At 36.8% G+C, this 18,450-nt stretch overlaps 2 protein-coding genes across 5 annotated transcripts in view; one reads left to right on the top strand and one right to left on the bottom strand.

Moving 5' to 3' along the window:
* The first annotated feature begins 2,742 nt into the window (after positions 1-2,742).
* Positions 2,743-10,337, top strand: FKBP7 (FKBP prolyl isomerase 7). 2 transcript variants are annotated; one of them, XM_065927936.1, is made up of 4 exons: positions 2,743-3,056; positions 4,104-4,255; positions 8,702-8,832; positions 10,010-10,337. In XM_065927936.1, the coding sequence occupies exons 1-4, from the start codon at positions 2,848-2,850 to the stop codon at positions 10,169-10,171; spliced, it is 654 nt and encodes a 217-aa protein (XP_065784008.1). In that variant the 5' UTR covers positions 2,743-2,847; the 3' UTR covers positions 10,172-10,337. The 2 variants fall into 2 exon arrangements, with proteins under 2 accessions (XP_065784008.1, XP_065784007.1); XM_065927935.1 differs by having other exon boundaries at positions 8,699-8,832.
* Positions 10,338-13,604: 3,267 nt separating this feature from the next.
* Positions 13,605-18,450, bottom strand: part of PJVK (pejvakin) — a 40,581-nt gene continuing 35,735 nt past the window's right edge. For 2 of the 3 annotated variants that reach the window (XM_065927934.1, XM_065927931.1), the window contains exons 3-6: positions 18,025-18,166; positions 16,826-16,943; positions 14,090-14,188; positions 13,605-13,897 (exon numbers count right to left, since the gene is read on the bottom strand). In XM_065927934.1, coding sequence (XP_065784006.1) covers positions 13,605-13,897; positions 14,090-14,188; positions 16,826-16,943; positions 18,025-18,096 — 582 coding nt within the window. In that variant the 5' untranslated portion in view covers positions 18,097-18,166. Of the gene's footprint in view, positions 13,898-14,044; positions 14,189-16,825; positions 16,944-18,024; positions 18,167-18,450 lie in introns of all 3 variants that reach the window. The other variant, XM_065927932.1, reaches the window with a different exon arrangement.

Here is an 18,450-nt window from a genome sequence, read left to right as displayed (position 1 = left end):
TCTGCCCTCGCTTTTAGGATATTTTAAATCCTATTTGGAAATGACCATCCTTATGTATGCTGCCGCTGCTGTTTAGTCTAAGTTGTGTCAACTCTTTGCAACCCATGGATTATAGCCCGCCAAGCTCTTCTGTCCACAGGATTTCCCAGGCAAGAATACTGGAATGGGTTGCCATTCCTTCTCCAGGGTATTCGCGACCCAGAGATTGAACACACATCTGCTTGACAGGCAGAATCTTTACCAATGAGCCACCTGGGGAGCCCTATCCCCATATATAACTAAAAATAATTTTCAGATGTTTGGAATTTTGCACACTTTAAGTAAAGCTTAAAGCAGGCTCACTGCTGCTGCTTTTCTTAGCATCACCGAGGTAGGTAATATCTCCCATTCCAGAACCAGGCTTTCACTGAAGTCCTAGTTTGGGTAAGAGTATTTGTCTGGAAATATAGTGAATTGATGGTTAGATGGCCAGATGGATATGATAGTATACAAGTAGTGGGTTTAAGACCGTGGTGATGGGATAGTAAAATCTATTGTGTATATTGTCAAGTTTTTATACTAAAATATCGAAGGTGAGCATATAAGACTCAAAAGCTCATATACGACTTTTGTGTCAGACTTGGTCATATCCCTGATGCATATTAACTGTGTGAGATTAAAATAGAATGCCCAAGATTCAAATTACCTCATTTTCTCCTCTGCGGAATGTGGATAATGACATCTCGCAGAGTTGGTAAGAAAAGCAACAGCAGGAAATTTACTGGCACCTCAGTTCACTTCTGTTGCTCAGTTGCGTCTGATTCTACGCGACCCCATGGACAGCAGTACGCCAGGTTTCCCTGTCCATCACCAACTCCCAGAGCTTACTCAAATTCATGTCCATTGAATCGGTGATGCCATCCAACCATCTCATCCTCTGTCATCTGCTTCTCCTCCCACCTTCAATCATTCCCAGCATCAGGGTCGTTTAAAATGAGTCAGTTCTTCACATCAAGTGGCCAAAATATTGGAGTTTCAGCTTCAGCATCAGTCCTTCCAATGAATATTCAGGACTGATTTCCTTTAGGATGGACTGGTTGGATCTCCTTGCAGTCCAAGAACTCTCAAGTGTCTTCTCCAACACCACAGTTCAAAAGCATCAATTCTTCAGCGCTCAGCTTTCTTTATAGTCCAATTCTCACATCCATACATGACTACTGGAAAAACCAAAGCTTTGACTAGATGGAGCTTTGTTGGCAAAGTAATGTCTTTGCTTTTTAATATGCTGTCTAGGTTGATAGTAACTTTTCTTCCAAGGAGCAAGTGTCTTTTAATTTCATGGCTGCAGTCACCATCTGCAGTGATTTGGGAGCCCAAGAAAATAAAGTCTGTCACTGTTTCCATTGTTTCCCCATCTATTTGCCATGAAGTGATGGGACCAGATGCTGTGGTCTTCGTTTCTTGAATGTTGAGTTTTAAGTCAACTTTTTCACTCTCCTCTTCACTTTCATCAAGAGGCTCTTTAGTTCTTTGCTTTCTGCCATAAGGGTGGTGTCATCTGCATATCTGAGGTTATTGATATTTCTCCCAGCAATCTTGATTCCAGCTTGTGCTTCATCCAGTCCAGCATTTCTCATGATGTACAATACATATAAGTTAAATAAGCAGGGTGACAATATACAGTCTTGACATACTCCTTTCCCGATTTGGAACCATCTGTTGTTTCATGTCCAGTTCTGTTGCTTCTTGACCTGCATACAGATTTCTCAAGAGACAGGTTAGGTGGTCTGGTATTCCCATCTCTTTCAGAATTTTCCACAGTTTGTCGTGATCCACACAGTCAAAGACTTTGGCGTAGTCAACAAAGCAGATGTTTTTCTGGAACTTTCTCGCTTTTTCAATGATCCAACAGATATCTGCAATTTGATCTCTGGTTTCTCTGCCCTTTCTAAATCCAGATTGAACATCTGGAAGTTCACGGTTCACGTACTGTTGAAGCCTGGCTTGGAGAATTTTCAGCACTACTTTGCTAGCGTGTGAGATGAGTGCAATTGTGCAGTAGCCTGAGCATTCTTTAGCATTGCCTTTCTTTGGGATTGGAATGAAAACTGACTTTTTCCAGTCCTGTGGTCACTGCTGAGTTTTCCAAATTTGCTGGCATATTGAATGCAGCACTTTCACAGCCCTCAAATCAAGGGCGACCCCAAGTGGGGAAGGAAGGAAAATGCAAACCTGTAGCCGGTCCCAAATCGCTAGTCGGCTCTGCGGAAAGGCTTTTAACCAGCGAGGAGCAGGGGCACCTGTTGACTAGTGTGTGACTTAGCCTGAAACCTCTTAATGTATGACTCTGACCTTAAGAAGGCGCTTCAAGCAAACCCCAGAAACAAGAGTGCTTCTCCCGATGCGCACCAGTTCTCTAGAAATCTGAGGAGAAGCCTTCACGCCCAATCGTGTATCCCTGTTACAACCTCCCACCGTAGTCTTTTTATTTCGTCTTTTGCCAGTTTCAAAAAAAAAAAAAAAAAGTGAATTTTACTATCGAACCCTGAGGAAACTGGCTGTAAATATGAGCACTTGGAAAGGAGATGCGGTGCAAAAGTACAGTGTTGCCTTAGCGGCTAAGGACAGTCAGTGAAAGCACGGGGTACCACAGGGGTGCAGCCAGCAGTCAATTGACAAAAATTGCAAGGGCTGGACTCGCCGCAGGAGAAAGGGGCGGTGCTACGCTTCACCCCGCCCCTGGCCCTTTGTGACGTCGGACAATGCCCGCCTGCCACGCGTCGGGAAAGGGCTACAGCGGCTGCCACCCCCCTGCGACTGACACGCTTGAGGGAACGCAGCGATCGTCTGGGGGTGAATCCAGGAATCATGCATTTCTTATTTAGGTTAATCCTTTTCTTTTACGTGTGGGGCATTTTTACTGCTCAGGGACAAAAGGCAGAGGAGAGCACAGAGGAAGTGAAAATAGAAGTTTTGCATCGTCCAGAAAATTGTTCTAAGACAAGCAAAAAAGGAGACCTGCTAAATGCTCATTACGACGGCTTCTTGGCTAAAGACGGCTCGAAATTCTACTGCAGGTAGGATATGATGAGAACAGCTCCCGAGTCCAGCTGATGCACTAAATCTAACCTCCCTCCACCAACCAGAAGCTTAATTTGTTGGGTTGTTTGAGGCTGATTTTGAACAGTAAGAGTTAAACCTTTCTGAACTTTCTAGGGGGGAAATAGGATTTGATACAGTATTTCCCTATTATATGGAATATTGCTTTTTAAATTGCTGAAAATGTTAGCCCAAGAACTTATTAAAAATACACTACATCTATACGCTCTCCTCACCACCGCCTATAGAAGTCAGTCAAGGTACTGTTTGTAAGAATGTTCACACTTCCTTTGCTGTGGGTTGGAGTCTCCTTACAGAGGATTATGTAGAATAGTTTATCTGGCCTTCAGAAGCACAATATTTACTGATTGGAGGCCGCTTTCCACTACTAGAAGCCACTACAATGACTTTCTCCAGTGATTTCCGGACCCTGTGTCTTTCTGCCCTGCCCCCTCATCCCACCACTACTTACTCTGATTTAATTGATGTTTTATTACTCAGAGATAGAATGTCTTTTCTCCTTCTGTGCTATTGCCCTATAAAAATATGATTGGGGAAAGTTAATTGATTCCATTTAGAAGAAAATAGAGAAATTTAATAAGAATAAAAGATACAAATTTTAATCGTAGTTCAAATGACTTTTTGAGGCTAAACCTGGGCCATCAAATTTTTTTAGAATAAACACAGAATGGTTAAATAAGTCATTTGGACAAACTATGCAGTTAGGGGCAGGAGACCCATTAAAAAGTTAACTGTTGAGTCGTTTTTGTAAAGATGACAAGAAAAAAGAAAATGAGATGACTCCTAATGACTAGCTTTGGGCAAATCAAACCTCTGTCTGGCTATTGTGAGGGAAGTTTGAGCCAAACACCCCACTATGGGATTCAGAATGAGTCCTAATATAGGAAAAGCCATGGTTAGAGAGTTTTCCAATTTTACATTGGAACTAAATACTCAGCTGTGTTTTAAAGTTTGATTTTATTTTCCTTGAAATCAACTTACCGAGGTGCTGTTTTTAATTACAGCCGGACACAAAATGAAGGCCACCCCAAATGGTTTGTTCTTGGTGTTGGACAAGTCATAAAAGGCCTAGACATTGGGATGATGGATATGTGTCCTGGAGAGAAGCGAAAATTAATTATACCACCTTCATTTGCATATGGAAAGGAAGGCTATGGTAAGGTAAAAATATGGTAAAAATAAATCCTAGACTTGTGGGTAAATAGTCAAAAAAATCGAAAGCAGACTCTCAAAGTTACTATGAGTAACTCATAGTTACCACTAGGTTCACAGCACCATTATTCAAAATAGCCAAAAACTGAAAATAACCCAAATGTATATTGACATGAGAATGGATAAACAAAATGTGGTATATACATTCAGTGGAATATTATTCAGCCTTAAAAGGAAAGAAATTTTGATATACGCTACAACATGGATGAACCTTGAATACATTATGCTAAGTGAAATAAGCCAAACACAAAAACCAATACCGTATGATCCCACTTATATAAAGTACCTAGAACAGTCAAATTCATAGAGCCAGGATGACCAGGGTGGGGGCCAGAGCCAGGGGAGAGAGGGTGGAATATAGGCAACTGTTATTTAATAGGTGTAGAGTTTCAGTTCTACCAGATGAAATAGTTGGAGAGACTGGTTACAATGTTGATATACATACCACTACTGAACAAACTCTATACTTACAATGGTTACAATGGTAAATTTTATTTTAATTGTATTTTCCCACAATTAACATTTTTGAATTACTAAAAAAATAAAAAACATAGAGAAAATATTTATAGAACATAAGGTCCAATAAACTTTAGCTGTATGGAATCCAGTCCAGCCCAGTTCTCTCTTTTTACATATCGAGATATTAAGCCATTGTTGCAATACAAGTCTCTGGCCAGAGTTCGTTACTCCACATAGTGGCAATATTCATAATTACAGTGTATATTTTATAAATTCTACCTTAGTCACTTAAGTATAAGTTTTATTAATTATTATATAAATGTCTATAGAAAATACTTTTTGTAAGGAGTATCAAAGTCAAATTCATAAAACTCAGGAAACTGAAACATATGATTTTGAAGTAAAAGGACAGCATTGGAACATTGTAGAAAGAACATCTAAAACATAACAAGCTATTAGTCACTACTATCCAAATTCAGGAGAAGCCTTGAAATGCAGAAAAATGAACAGCTTCTTTCAATATATTACTATTTTAAAAATACTTGAGTAAGCTATGAGAACCTAGGTTAAGCAGATAAATGAGGAAAATGTTTGTAGCATGTATAAACATGTATGATGACCTGTCCTAGAAATGGGCAACTTCATAAACAAGTGGCCCACTCACGGAAAAATACAAATGAGTGGATAAAGATGTGATATAGATACACACACACACACACACACACACACACACACACACACACACACACACACACACACACACACACTGGAATATTTCTCAGCCATAAAGAGGAAAGAAATCTTGCCATGTGCAACAGCATGGATGGGCGTAGAGGGTATTATGCTAACTGAAAATAAACCAGACAGACAAAGGCATGTATTAATTTTTCCAAAATTAAATTTTTAAAAATCACTAAAGTGGGGTTTCCCAGGTGGCTCAGATGGTAAAGAGTCTGCCTGCAGTGCAGGAGACCTGGGTTTGATCCCTGGGTCAGGAAGATCCCCTGAGGAAGGAAATGGCAACCCACTCCAGTATTCTTGCCTGAAGAATTCCATGGACAGAGGAGCCTAGTCGGCTACAGTCCATGGGTCATGAAGAGTCAGATACAACTGAGCAACTACCAAACACAAAAGTGGAGAATAGAAAAAAATTTTTAAGGGGGGAAAATGGGCAGTATGGCAGAGAGCTGGTTTCTAGCATTCTCAGTTGGGTCCTTGCTTCCTTTGACTGTGTGAAAATGATAAAAGACTTTTTTTTTTACTGTGCCCTGTGGTTTGCAGGAATCTTAGCTCCTGGACGAGGGATCAAACCCTGTGCTCCCTGCAGTAGAAACGCAGAATCTTAACCACTGGACCACCAGAGAATTCCCTAAAGAAAGAATTTTTATCACCTCATTTTGAGTCCTTCTTAACCCCAGCTATTTGAAATATTTAGTATACAATTAAAGTAATCAAGGGTTTCTACAATGAAATATTGTCTCTACACCCCAATATTTCATTGAAATGGCATGCCCTCTTTAGGGCTGTTGTTTTACTCATTAGAAGAGCTGGTTTCCTTGCCTGTTCTTTCCAGCAGGAGCAAGGATCACAGCCCCCAGATTGGACTGGACGGACATTAGTGATACAAGTCAAACTCAGTCAGATTTAAAACTCCTAAAGAGACAGTCCAGATAACTACATCTTCACTTTCAAAGTTTTCTGCCAATCATTTGGTTCCATCAAAATAGCTCCCACAAAACCATAATTAAGGTGTCCTCTGTTTTTAGTTGTAAAGGAGCCTAGGAGAGAGAGAATTGAAGATAAGTTAAATTGAATGTAATCTTGTCCTAAAAACGCTGTCATGGACTGAGCCCAATTCTAGACAAACTAATACAGGCAGAGTTTGCCTTTCAGCCTCCTTAAATCTCATTTTCAGAGTTTCTCTTGCTCTCTTGTAGATAAGAGAGCATTCTGCCTGCTACAAGAGCACCCACATCTCTTGTCAACTGGTGCTCATACTAGGTCCTGTTACCACATGGCAAATGATTACTAATTTTATCCTTATTGTAAACTAATTTATGCTTAGATATGAATGACTACCCAGGCAGCCTAAGGTATTAATAAGCTAGACCCTTGTGGCAAAAATGTATAAATTTGACGTGAAGAAGTTAGTTCATATTCAGTTTGAGGTGTCTTCAATAAATATAATGACCCCATGGACTGTAGCCCCCCAGGCTCCTCCATCCATGGAATTTTCTAAGCAAGAGTACTGGAGTGGGTTGCCATTTCCTTCTCCAGGGGATCTTCCCAACCAGGGAATTGAACCCAGGTCTCCCGCATTTCAGGCAGATGCTTTACCATCTGAGCCACCAGGGAATCCCCATGAATCTCACTAGTATAATAATATCACCAACACCTCTGTCTTACATGTAAGGAAACTGAAGCCCAACAAAAGTGTGTTCTTTGGAATGTAGCTAACTGCTAGTTTACCTGTATTATTTATAATAACTTACTAATAGCTTGAATTCAATTATTTTAAAAGCTGCTGTGTAGACCATAAACAACTGCTTAACACACACTATCTTGATTGAATAAGCTTTTCTAAATAAATTGTCATTAAGACCTAACATAAGCTGTAACTTTATTTTAGGTAGTCCTTGAAGAAGTCTTTTCTTCTGCGCAATATTCTTGCCTAATGTCACAGAGCACCTCTGCATGTCTTGAAATGCATGTGATTTGTTAGTGCTTTAACTAACAGTACATGTGGTATGTATAGATTCTTTACATTAATTCCTAAGTCTTTTGATCTGCTTCTCTAAATACAAGTAATTCTATAGTAAATGCATGTTTTTCTCTTCTTTATACTATCACTTTTTAGTAAGATAAAACTAACTGGCAATTTATTCTATGTTTACAGTTGAATTTCAGGGAAACTTCAACTTGTAATAGTTTTCCTTAAGAATTTTGTATTTGTTTTTAATTATTGTCAGGAAAAGTTATTTTTGTCATAAAGAGTTCTTAATGAGGCAGAATGGGGATGGATCTTGTAAAATTATCATTGACTCAATCTTTTACTCTAAAGTTAGGTAATGTATGTCGGCTGGGATGGTCACATTAGTCATGTGATATATGGGTAGATTTTTCTGTGTCCTGGTTTGGAGATGACTGATCTACTTCCTTTGGCTGTAACTTTCAAACTTTTTTCTTTGAATTATATAAAATTTTAGCAAGATTCCTCCACTTTTTCATTAAAAAATTAGTTCCCATCAAAGAACAAACTTTGCCATTTTTTAAAATAAGTGATAGACACCATCCATTCAACAAATATTTGAGTAACTATAATGTAGTGGTGACAAAAGCCCACTGCAGGTCATTTTTATGAATGGCCATCTGAAGTAGCCCATAGCTCACTAAAATCATCTGTGACATCACTTAATTGGCTAACTTTATTAAAGGGAACTATTTAACTTAATACTTATAAGAACTTTTTGTGATTAGAAATTTCTTCATGAAATTGTTACTGGTTTGTTCTGTTATTGCAGTATTTTTTGTCTATATGACAAATCTGACAAAGTATATTAATACATATATTTTATTCATACTTCCAAATAACTGAACAAAATCATTTTCTAAAAGATACTAATCTTTGAAATATTTCTGGCTGTGAATTTCTTCTCTGCAGTAGCTCTCTCTTGTATGATGATGGAGTATATTATTAAAAATTATATGATTTATATTTATTTAAATTTAATCAGAAAATAATGGTCCCCTAAGTCTTTAGAACTTACTTGTTTTGAAAACATATGAGAAAAGTGTTCCTAAGAAATAGTTAGAAAGCAATTCTTATAAATATGAAATAATACAATCATAATGTTGTCATGGCTATTTGTGAATATATATTTGACCATTATCTTCATGTAAGTTAAACTGTTAAAATTCATACCTTTAGCAGAAGGCAAGATTCCACCTGATGCAACATTGATTTTTGAGATTGAACTTTATGCTGTGACCAAAGGACCACGAAGCGTTGAAACATTTAAACAGATAGACATGGACAATGACAGGCAACTTTCTAAAACTGAGGTAATTCAAACAGATTTCATATGTACAATCTAAATTTTTATTACCGTTTAAATACATCTGTGTTAAAGCTATTATGTTTACTTCTATCTAGCTTGGGCTAATTAATTTGCTTTTATACAGCTAATTACAAAAATATTAAATTCTAAGAAGAAAATGTGCTTTTTTAATATAAAAGTTGAAATGGAGTCAACCTGTTTAATTTCTCTTCTCCCTGCAAGAGGGTCATTAAAATACCAAACTAATCTCTACACAGGCATCATGACTCTAAAAATAGTCATGTGACCCAGCAATCCCATTCCTGGACATAGCTATAGACAAAACTATAATTTGAAAAGCTAACAGGCACCCCTGTTCATTGCAGCACTAGTTACAACATCCAAGACACAGAAGCACCCTAAATGTCCACTGACAGATAAATGGATAAAGATGTGGTGTACATACATACATACATGCATGCATACACACACACATACATACATACACACATACATACATACACATACATACAGACATACATACAATGGAATATTACTTAGCCATAAAAAAGAATGAAATAATGCCATTTGCAGCAACATAAGTGGACATAGAGATTAATCATACTAAATGAACTGAAAGACAAATGATATCTCTTACAAATAGAATCTAAAAAAATGATACAAAATAGGAACAGACTCACAGACATAAAAAACAAATTATGGTTACCAAAGAGGAAAGGAAGAGGGAAAGGATAAATTGGGAATTTGGGATTAACAGATACACACTACTATATATAAAATAAACAAGGACCTATTGTATAGCATGTGTGTGCCTGCTTGCTCAGTTGCTTAGTCATGTCTGACTCTTTGTGACCCCATGGACTGTAGCCCGCCAGGCTCCTCTGTCCATGGAATTCTCCAGGCAAGTACAGTGGAACAGGTTGCCATTAACATTCAGATGTTAATCTCTGAGTATGTACCATTAACCATCTCTAACCTCAGGGGAAGCTAATTTGAAGATCTGTTTCTCTTCAGAAAATTGCTTCAAAGGTTGAAAAAAATAAAACCTCAAATAGCCTTTTAAATTTTTGTATCACGTATAATAAGTAGTCTGAGATATGTTTCTTGAAAGCTTTCTCAAAGTTTCTGGAAATTTAATGTGGTATCTTTTTTATTAAAGAAGTATTATTTTGGCCCTCTAGATAAGTCATTACCTGAAAAAGGAATTTGAAAAAGATGAGAAGCCACGTGACAAGTCATATCAGACTGCAGTTTTAGAGGATTTTTTTAAGAAGAACGACCATGATGGTGATGGCTTCATTTCTTCTAAGGAATACAATGTCTATCAACATGATGAACTATAGCATATTTTTATTTCTAAATTTTCTTAGCTATTTACTGTAGCTTATATATAAAACAAAGTCACTTTTCTCTGCATTGTATTTTCTATTTTCCCCTCATGAACATATTTTGATCCTTCAATACATGTAATATTGTAATAATAAATGTGAGGCTTTTTTGCAAAATTTATCTTTCAAATAGGCATGATTGTGTTTCCTATTGCTTTATTCTGTTAACATGAATTGCAGTTCCATGAAATCGACCTCTGTATCCTATTAGGCAATTTTTTCCCCTTCAAGTTATAGGAAGACACTTATGTCATAATCTGTAAGTTCTTCCCAACTCTAACCTTAACAGCATGTATAGATATGTAAATACCCAATTTTTAATATTTAAAGTACCCCATATTTTAAACATATTTAATAGAAACCCAAGAATTAACATTTCACTTGTTTTATACATTTCATAGCATTACAGACAGTAAGTTTATAAAAATCTACCAGACTCCCTGGTAGACCAGTGGTTAAAACTCTGAGCTTCCACTACAGGGGAAATGGGTTCACATTTCAAATGGCACAGCCAAAAGTAAAGTCATATGACTGAGGAATCTTCCTTTAGTGTGCATGTAGAAAAGTATTAGTTGTAATAATATGTCCCACAGAGAGCCTCAACACAGTGTCTGTACTTTATGGTGCAAGCTTCCGGCCTTGGGTATCTGTTCCAGTGACTAATGTTTCAGAGAGACGTGATGAGACCAAAGGCTTTGTGCCTCTGTCTTAGAGCATGCGTCCTAAAGTCCGTGCTGCTCTGACTTGCGTACGCCCTCAGACATCATTACGAATGTGCTACACCTCTTCCTTCTTGTAGGCCTTTATATCTACCATCCCTAACTTTTTGTCTTCATAGTTTTTAACTGATGCTATGGCATTTCTTAAGTCTCCCTTTCTCTGGGTATTTCTATCCTATGTCATTTCATTTCACAATGTTCTTAGTATTAACCATGAGCAAACAGTACAAACGTATGCCATCAAATTTTTGATAGATGTGTAGAACTTATTTTACACATGAGGATACATGAGGATATAAAGTGCCATGGCAATTTTGTGTCACCGTCAAATCACTGTGGTCCAACATGTTGAGAATAAAAGGTAAGAGATGCTGTAGAAGATCATGCTGGTACCCAAGAAAGGACACATATTTATTGGATCAGGTCAGATTTGCCTACTGTAGATATAGAAAATCGTGTGTGTATGTGTGTTAGTCGCTCAGTCGTGTCCAACTCTCTGTGACCCCCTGGGGTGTAGCCCACCAGGCTCCCCTGTCCATGGAATTCTCCAGGCAAGAATACTGGAGTGGGTTTCCATTCTCTTCTCCAGGGGATCTTCCTGACCCAGGGATCAAACCCAGGTATCCCGCATTGCAGGCAGGCTCTTTACCATCTGAGACACCAGTGAGGCCTGTAGAAAAGTGTGCTTAGGTAGTAAATAGCTCTATTCAAAACAAGTAAGTTTAAAACAGTTTTTTCCATTTTATGACACTTACTCTTTCCAAACCATTGTTTATTGATTATCTTTTAACCTCTTTATATATACTGCTAGAAATTCTACAATTTAAAAGTATAAGGGGGAAAAAAAAAAGTATAAGGGGACTTTCCTGGCCATTCAGTGGTTAGAATTTTGCCTTCCAATGGAGAGTGTGGGGGTTCGATCCTTGGTTGAGGACCTAAGATCCCACGTGCTTCTTGGTCAAAAAACCAAAACATAAAACAGCAAGAATATTGTAACAAATTCAATATAGACTTTAAAAATATTCCACATCAAAAAAAAAAGCATAAGGGCAGCACAAATCTCACTAGGTTAGTGAATATCACATATGTGTACCCCAGAGCTAGACACTTCATAAAATAAAAACATTTACTATCTTTTCCTGTCTCCCAATATTTCTTCATTCCCATAACCCAATTTTATACCTCCTCCTCACTTAACTCAGTCTTCAACTTTCATCACTTTACCTTCCTCAGAAAAACCTGCTCAGTAGTAAACTGAAGTTGATAACAAAATATACTTTGGTTTAGAAATTGTCCGCATGTCTATATCCATATAAAAGAAGTCACTAGAGCATTTTTTGATCAGTATACTCATATTTGCACCTGAATTATATACTCTGCAAAACAAAAATGTCATGAAAGCTATACTGGAAATTATCCTGATACTGTTTCTAATTCTCACCTTTCTATCCCATTGTTTTCATACCAAGTACTTTTAAACTTATGTTTTAAAAAATCATAGATGATGTCATATGAATAGGAAATTTACTTGAAAACTATTCATGTTTAAATAAATAAAATTTTAACCCTTCTACATACATACAGTAAACAAGTAAATATTTCATATTTACACAATTGCCTAACACCTTCATTGGCATATGCCTAGTACTGACTTCTGTACTATATACTTTGAGTTCTGGAATTTTAACAGTACTTCTGTAATTATTTTAATAATGCAAGTAAGTGCATGTGCAAGTCACTCAGTTGTGTCCGACTCTTTGCGACCCCATGGACTATACAGTCCATGGAATTCTCCAGGCCAGAATACTGGAGTGGGTAACCTTTCCCTTCTCCAGGAGATCTTCCCAACCCAGGGATCGAACCCAGATCTCCTGCATTGCAGGTGAATTCTTTACCAGCTGAGCCAATTATTTAGGTTTGTATATGAAAAAATTTCATGTCTTACAGAGTAGATGAAGAAGGTCTCTGAGAACAAAGTATGTTAAATGTTTCAAACACTTTCAAAGAAGAGAAGTAAATGTGTCCCAGCTGCCTTAACTTTAAAATGACAGTACTGAGTTCTTATAAAGGCAAAGCTGGTGCGCACATATATACCCACATCATTGAATGGCAGCCCATTACTACGATCAGTCACACTTAACTATGTACACAAAACCCCACACTGAGCTCGGTGTGCTTTTAATTTGATACCACAATTAAACATTTAGGATTACATTAAATTATTAACACATTTTTCTCATTTTACCAGACCTAGGGAAATAGTTAAAGCATCAAAAAGTTGCCACTTGTGCATTCCTGTCATCCTCAAATATTGAATTAAAAGTCGATTAAAAATAAAACATATCTCGAAAGTTTGTATGTAAAATGGTAGACTAAGTTCCAAGGTAGATTCAACAGGCAGATTTTATAAAGGAATGTCTATATTCTGAATTTTAAATATAAGCCTTTCTGATATAAACAATATTATTAATCTTCATGACAATTTCTGAGGTAGACACTATTATCATCTCCATGTTATAAATGGGAAAAATGATGCCCAGACAGATTAATTTCTCATTCCTCTCCTTCTTTAATTTGCTACAATTCATCAAAGTGAACCAAGATAATTTTGGAAAGGTGTGTGGCACAGTTGCACCCAAAACACCAGCAAGGTACATTTGTTTTCCATTTTATTTCATTCTCTTGTGCCAAATATCAAAACAAGGAACTGCATGAAGTCGCACATACTTCTGCCCGTCAATAGAGCACTGAAAACACCCATAAACGGTCTCCCTTTTAAAGTTCCCCATTCCACAGAGTATGCAAGGTCCTTTTGGAATGTTGTGATTAAGTAAGTTAACACGGATGTGAGTACCTTCTTTGAGTGAAATATCACTCATGCTGAGAGGTTTGTCATAATAGTCAGAAAAAAGATCATCTAAGTAAAGCTGTGAACGAGAAATGGCATCCATCACTCTTCTATCTAAAAGGATAAAAACAGACATGTGTTAAAAGTTAAATAAAAAAATGTATAGCCAGACTGCATTTATAACTGTGTAAATCTAAACAATCAGTCATGAAATTTGGCTTTTAAATTTAAATTCTTAAAGACAAGATTAATAAAGAGAACCTCAAGTGTTAATCTGAGAAGGAACAAAATCTTCAATGGACATACTTCTTTCAAATATTAGATTTCTCAATCTGTAGAGCAGTGCAAATGTTGCCGTTTCTTCCCTCTCAAATCCTCCTTTTGACACTGAAGTGACACAAAGGTCTATAAAAAAACAATTTTTAGAAGATGTTAAGTTATAATCTGAACAACTCATATTTTATTGGGAGTTTTAATTGTGGTTGAATTCTGGCACATGCCATTCATTTTATTTTTTAAGTTAAATTTCACATATTTTTAGAAAAGGTAGCATTACATGGTATAAAATTCAAAGAGTACAAAAAGAGGATACAATGATAAATAAGTCTCTTCACTGACCCCAGCTTCAGCTTTATACCCCAGGGGTAACTACTGTTGTTTGTACTTATAGAAATACTCCATGTATTTCACAGGCATAAAGGCTATGTAAATATGTATGTAAGTATGTACATATGTAAATTTTAGGTTCCAAGATTAATAAATATACATCTCTTTAAAATATCATAGAGATTATTCCATGTCAGTAGTATCTTTAGTGCTAATTCTTAACAGCTTCACAGTATTCTGTGTGGATGTACCTTATTTAGCTAGAGGGTACAGGTTTTTACAATTATATTGATCATTAGACGTATAAACTGATAGAACTGATACATCCATCAGAATTTAAAATTACATATATTTTAGTCTTATTTAGACTTCTAGCAATTTATCCTACAGATATGTACACACATGTGAAACTTATACTTAGGAACAGACTGCTGCAGCATTGTCAGGTTTTGAAGGATTCTTCCTACTATATCACTGTCATTATTGGCAATCAATTTAAACCAAAAAGCTGCTGAAAAACACGTGTCATTCCAATTCTTTGCAAGCATTACTTATTAGCATATTAGCACGTCTGGGGTCATAAACAGAGCAAGTATGTTATTATCTGCTTCTATTGGGTCCGTGCTGCATTTCTTATTAACTCTAACGGTGCTTTCATTTTCTGATGATTTACCTCTATGTTAAACATCTGTATTAAAGGATATTTTCATAGTTCCAGCCAACATGGTGATCTAGGAATCAATAAGCAGGTAATGAAATAGGTGTTCCAAAAGACTCAGTGCAATTTTAAACTTTAATACAGTGTGCTTGGATACCCCACTATGCTGCAGCAGAAGTAGAATTGCTACAAACTTGCAAAACATCACTTGAAAATTTACTTGAATTTCTTCTAAACTCAGTTAGTTTTGTAAATGTTAGACATTAAGATTTTTAATTTTTTGTTTCAGTCCCTCCATCTTAAGGTTATTTCCCATCTTCTACTATTACAAACCATCTTTATACACATCATTTCACATATGTGTAAGTATATGTGTAGGATAAATTCCTAACAGTTTAAATAAGACTAAAATATATGTAATTTTAAATTCTGATGGACATTATCAGTTGTATCAGTTTATACTCAATGATCAATATAATTGTAAAAACCTATACCCTTTAGTGTTCCAAACAAAATTTACTTAACATGTTTAAAACAAAACATTAACTCATTCTCTCTTCCAACAGAACTGCAAAAACAAAAACAGGTCTAAATATGTTTATAAAAATGTTTATACGGACTTATGGTTGCCAGGGGAGGGGTGGGGAAGAACGGGAGGAAGGATAGTTAAGACAGTCTGGGATGGACATGTATACTCTGCTATATTTAGAATGAATTACCAACAAGATCCTCCTGCATAGCACAGGGAACACTTGTCAATGTCATGTGACAGACAGGATGGGAGGGGAGTTTGGGGGAGAATGGACACATGCATATGTATGGCTGTGTCCTTTTGCTGTCCACCTGAAACTATGGAAACATTGTTAATCAGCTATACTCCAATACAAAATAAAAAGTTTAAAGGAAATAAAAAAGCAACAAAAATGTTTATAAATGGCCATGGCTAAGGGACTCCCTTGCCTAATCCTTGGGTTATACCTAGAGTTGAGCTGATTGGTCTCCTAAAACTAAAACTTGATGCAATGTAGAAATTTAAAGTGACCTGAACTGCAGTATTATATAAGATGACGGTTCTAGGGAAGTATTTGTACCTTTAAGGTTTTAGGTAGTCCAGGGTCAGGAGAGCTGGGTCTATGAAAGGAAAACCTGAAGAAAGGTTGTCTTATGCTAGCTTGGGTGCCCTGACACTTTGTAGCACCCTACTGTGTATACCTCCTCTATTTGCCATCTTCAATAACTACCTGCGTGAGTTCTAAATCACTTCAGTTGTGTTCAACTCTCTGCAACCTCATGGACTGTAGCCTGCCAGGCTCCTCTGTCCATGGTAACTCTCCAGGCCAGAATACTGGAGTGGGTGGCCATGCCCACCTCCAGGGGATCTTCCTGACCCAGGGATCGAACACCCGTGTCTCTTAATGTCTCCTGCATTGGCGGGCAGGTTCTTTACCACTAATGCCACCTGGGAAGCCCAAAAACTACCTATTAGGTTATTTTTTATTTTCCCATGTTAGTCAAGGAAATACTTTGCCAGTGGATTGCATTCTAGCTCTAACTATAACTGGAAGTGGGGTGTTGGGAAGTCTACAGCTTTCCCCAAGAAACAGGGATGAGGTTATGGTAGGAAGGAGGGACTGTTGGGTCTTTCCCAGTCATTTCACCCAAGCATAATATCGACAGTGCTGACAGCATCACTCTTCATCACTAGACACTCAGGGAGAGACAGAGACAGAGATTCTCACTATAATAATTTCAGTGTTTCACGTAAATCATTCACTCACCAAAGGCACCATCCAAGTAAATGAAGAGTTCAAAAACACTGAAAGCTATGGTTGTATGTGCTGGAAAAACAATAGCTTTGTCCCTTCCCTTGGGATTCTGTTCATCCATAAAATGAAACTATATTAAATAAATTAAACAACATTGTTAAGGAGTATAACATGTAAAGGATATATTTTTGGAGAAACAAAACATTCCCTACAATCCTACCAAAAACAAACAAACTCTTCTGCCCCTCCAAGTAAAGAACTATCCTACTTTAATTCAACTGTTTATAGCAGAGGTTCAAATAAACGGTCCAATGGGGACTCCTGATCTATATTAGGAAATACTTGTTACTTTCTCATTTACTTTGTACCCAAGTCAATGACTAGAGATACCAAAAGGGTGATGCTTTGGGTCATAGGAACCTTTTCCTTTCAACTGCAAATCCACTGCCTTTAAGGCCTACATTTGTTTTTAGCCTATTGTGTCCACTGTTCCAAAGCCCCCAGAGCTTTCAGCAACTTTCCAAAGCAATCACCAACAATTAAGTAAATGTTTTTCATTCAGTTCATGCCCCCAAAATGATCCAATATTAAACAGTTTGGTGGGCACTTAAATGTAGCCACTTCATTTGCAAAGACTTGAAAAGATTATCAATGTAGTCTATCTTTCTAATAATTCATTTTAATAAAACAAATCATCATTATGTGTCATTATTAGGCGAATGGCAATGACAAATAATGTCATAATTGAGCTAAAAATTAAACACCAATAACTTTTCAAGATTTTTTAAAGGACTTAACACTGAATGAAGCATGTTTGGCCATTGACAATGTTATTTTAGAAAAATCAATAAAAATATAAACTCAACTTTTAAAATTCAAGTATAAACTCTATCACTTAAAAATAAAATCGAAGAGTTCAATAAACAGTCTGTATTCTTAAAAACAGCATTTAAACAGTACTCTGAGGGACTCCATTGTACACATTATTTCACAAGTATTAGTACTTTTTTATATTATTTTACATGTTTATAATTCAAATTTTCTTGGATTTCTTTCTTCATATGCTAAAACAAAGCCATTAGCGTGCAAAATCCTATATACAATTGCAGCTCTTTAATTTCAACATTTGACAACATACACAAGGCTCTTGAATACTTAAATTCCCATTGCAGCTTTTGAGTAAGAGAAATCCAATGAGTCTAATGGTTTACCCTCATGGCTTCCCCACGAATTCCAGCGTGCACAGACAGTGAGCACTGTCGTGTGGTTCGGATGCTTTCCATGACCACACACAATACTGCCTTTCTGCTGCTCCTTGACTGACGTATCAAACTGTGGTCAAAATTAATTTTTCTAAAATCAAGAAGACAGACATTCACAAGAATCTGTATCATCTAACTATGTATAATCAAGTAAATTCTGCTTATCATGTGTTACTATTCATGATCCACCTTAATTAAAAGTAAATCAAGGCAGTCCTAATACAAATCAGAAAGTATGCTCAAAAGAAATTCAATAATCTGCCTCTCCTATTTCATTAAAACATGTGTACTAGAGGAGTCTGTTTTTTTAGTGTATTTGTTGCAAGCAGATTCTTGAAGTCTTGTAATCTTATAATTTAGCAAATGTGTGCAGAG

Source organism: Muntiacus reevesi, chromosome 3, assembly GCF_963930625.1.
Source record: "Muntiacus reevesi chromosome 3, mMunRee1.1, whole genome shotgun sequence".
Lineage (NCBI taxonomy): Eukaryota > Metazoa > Chordata > Mammalia > Artiodactyla > Cervidae > Muntiacus > Muntiacus reevesi.
Note: the sequence above shows the minus strand (reverse complement) of the source record. Positions and strands in the feature narration are given on the sequence as shown.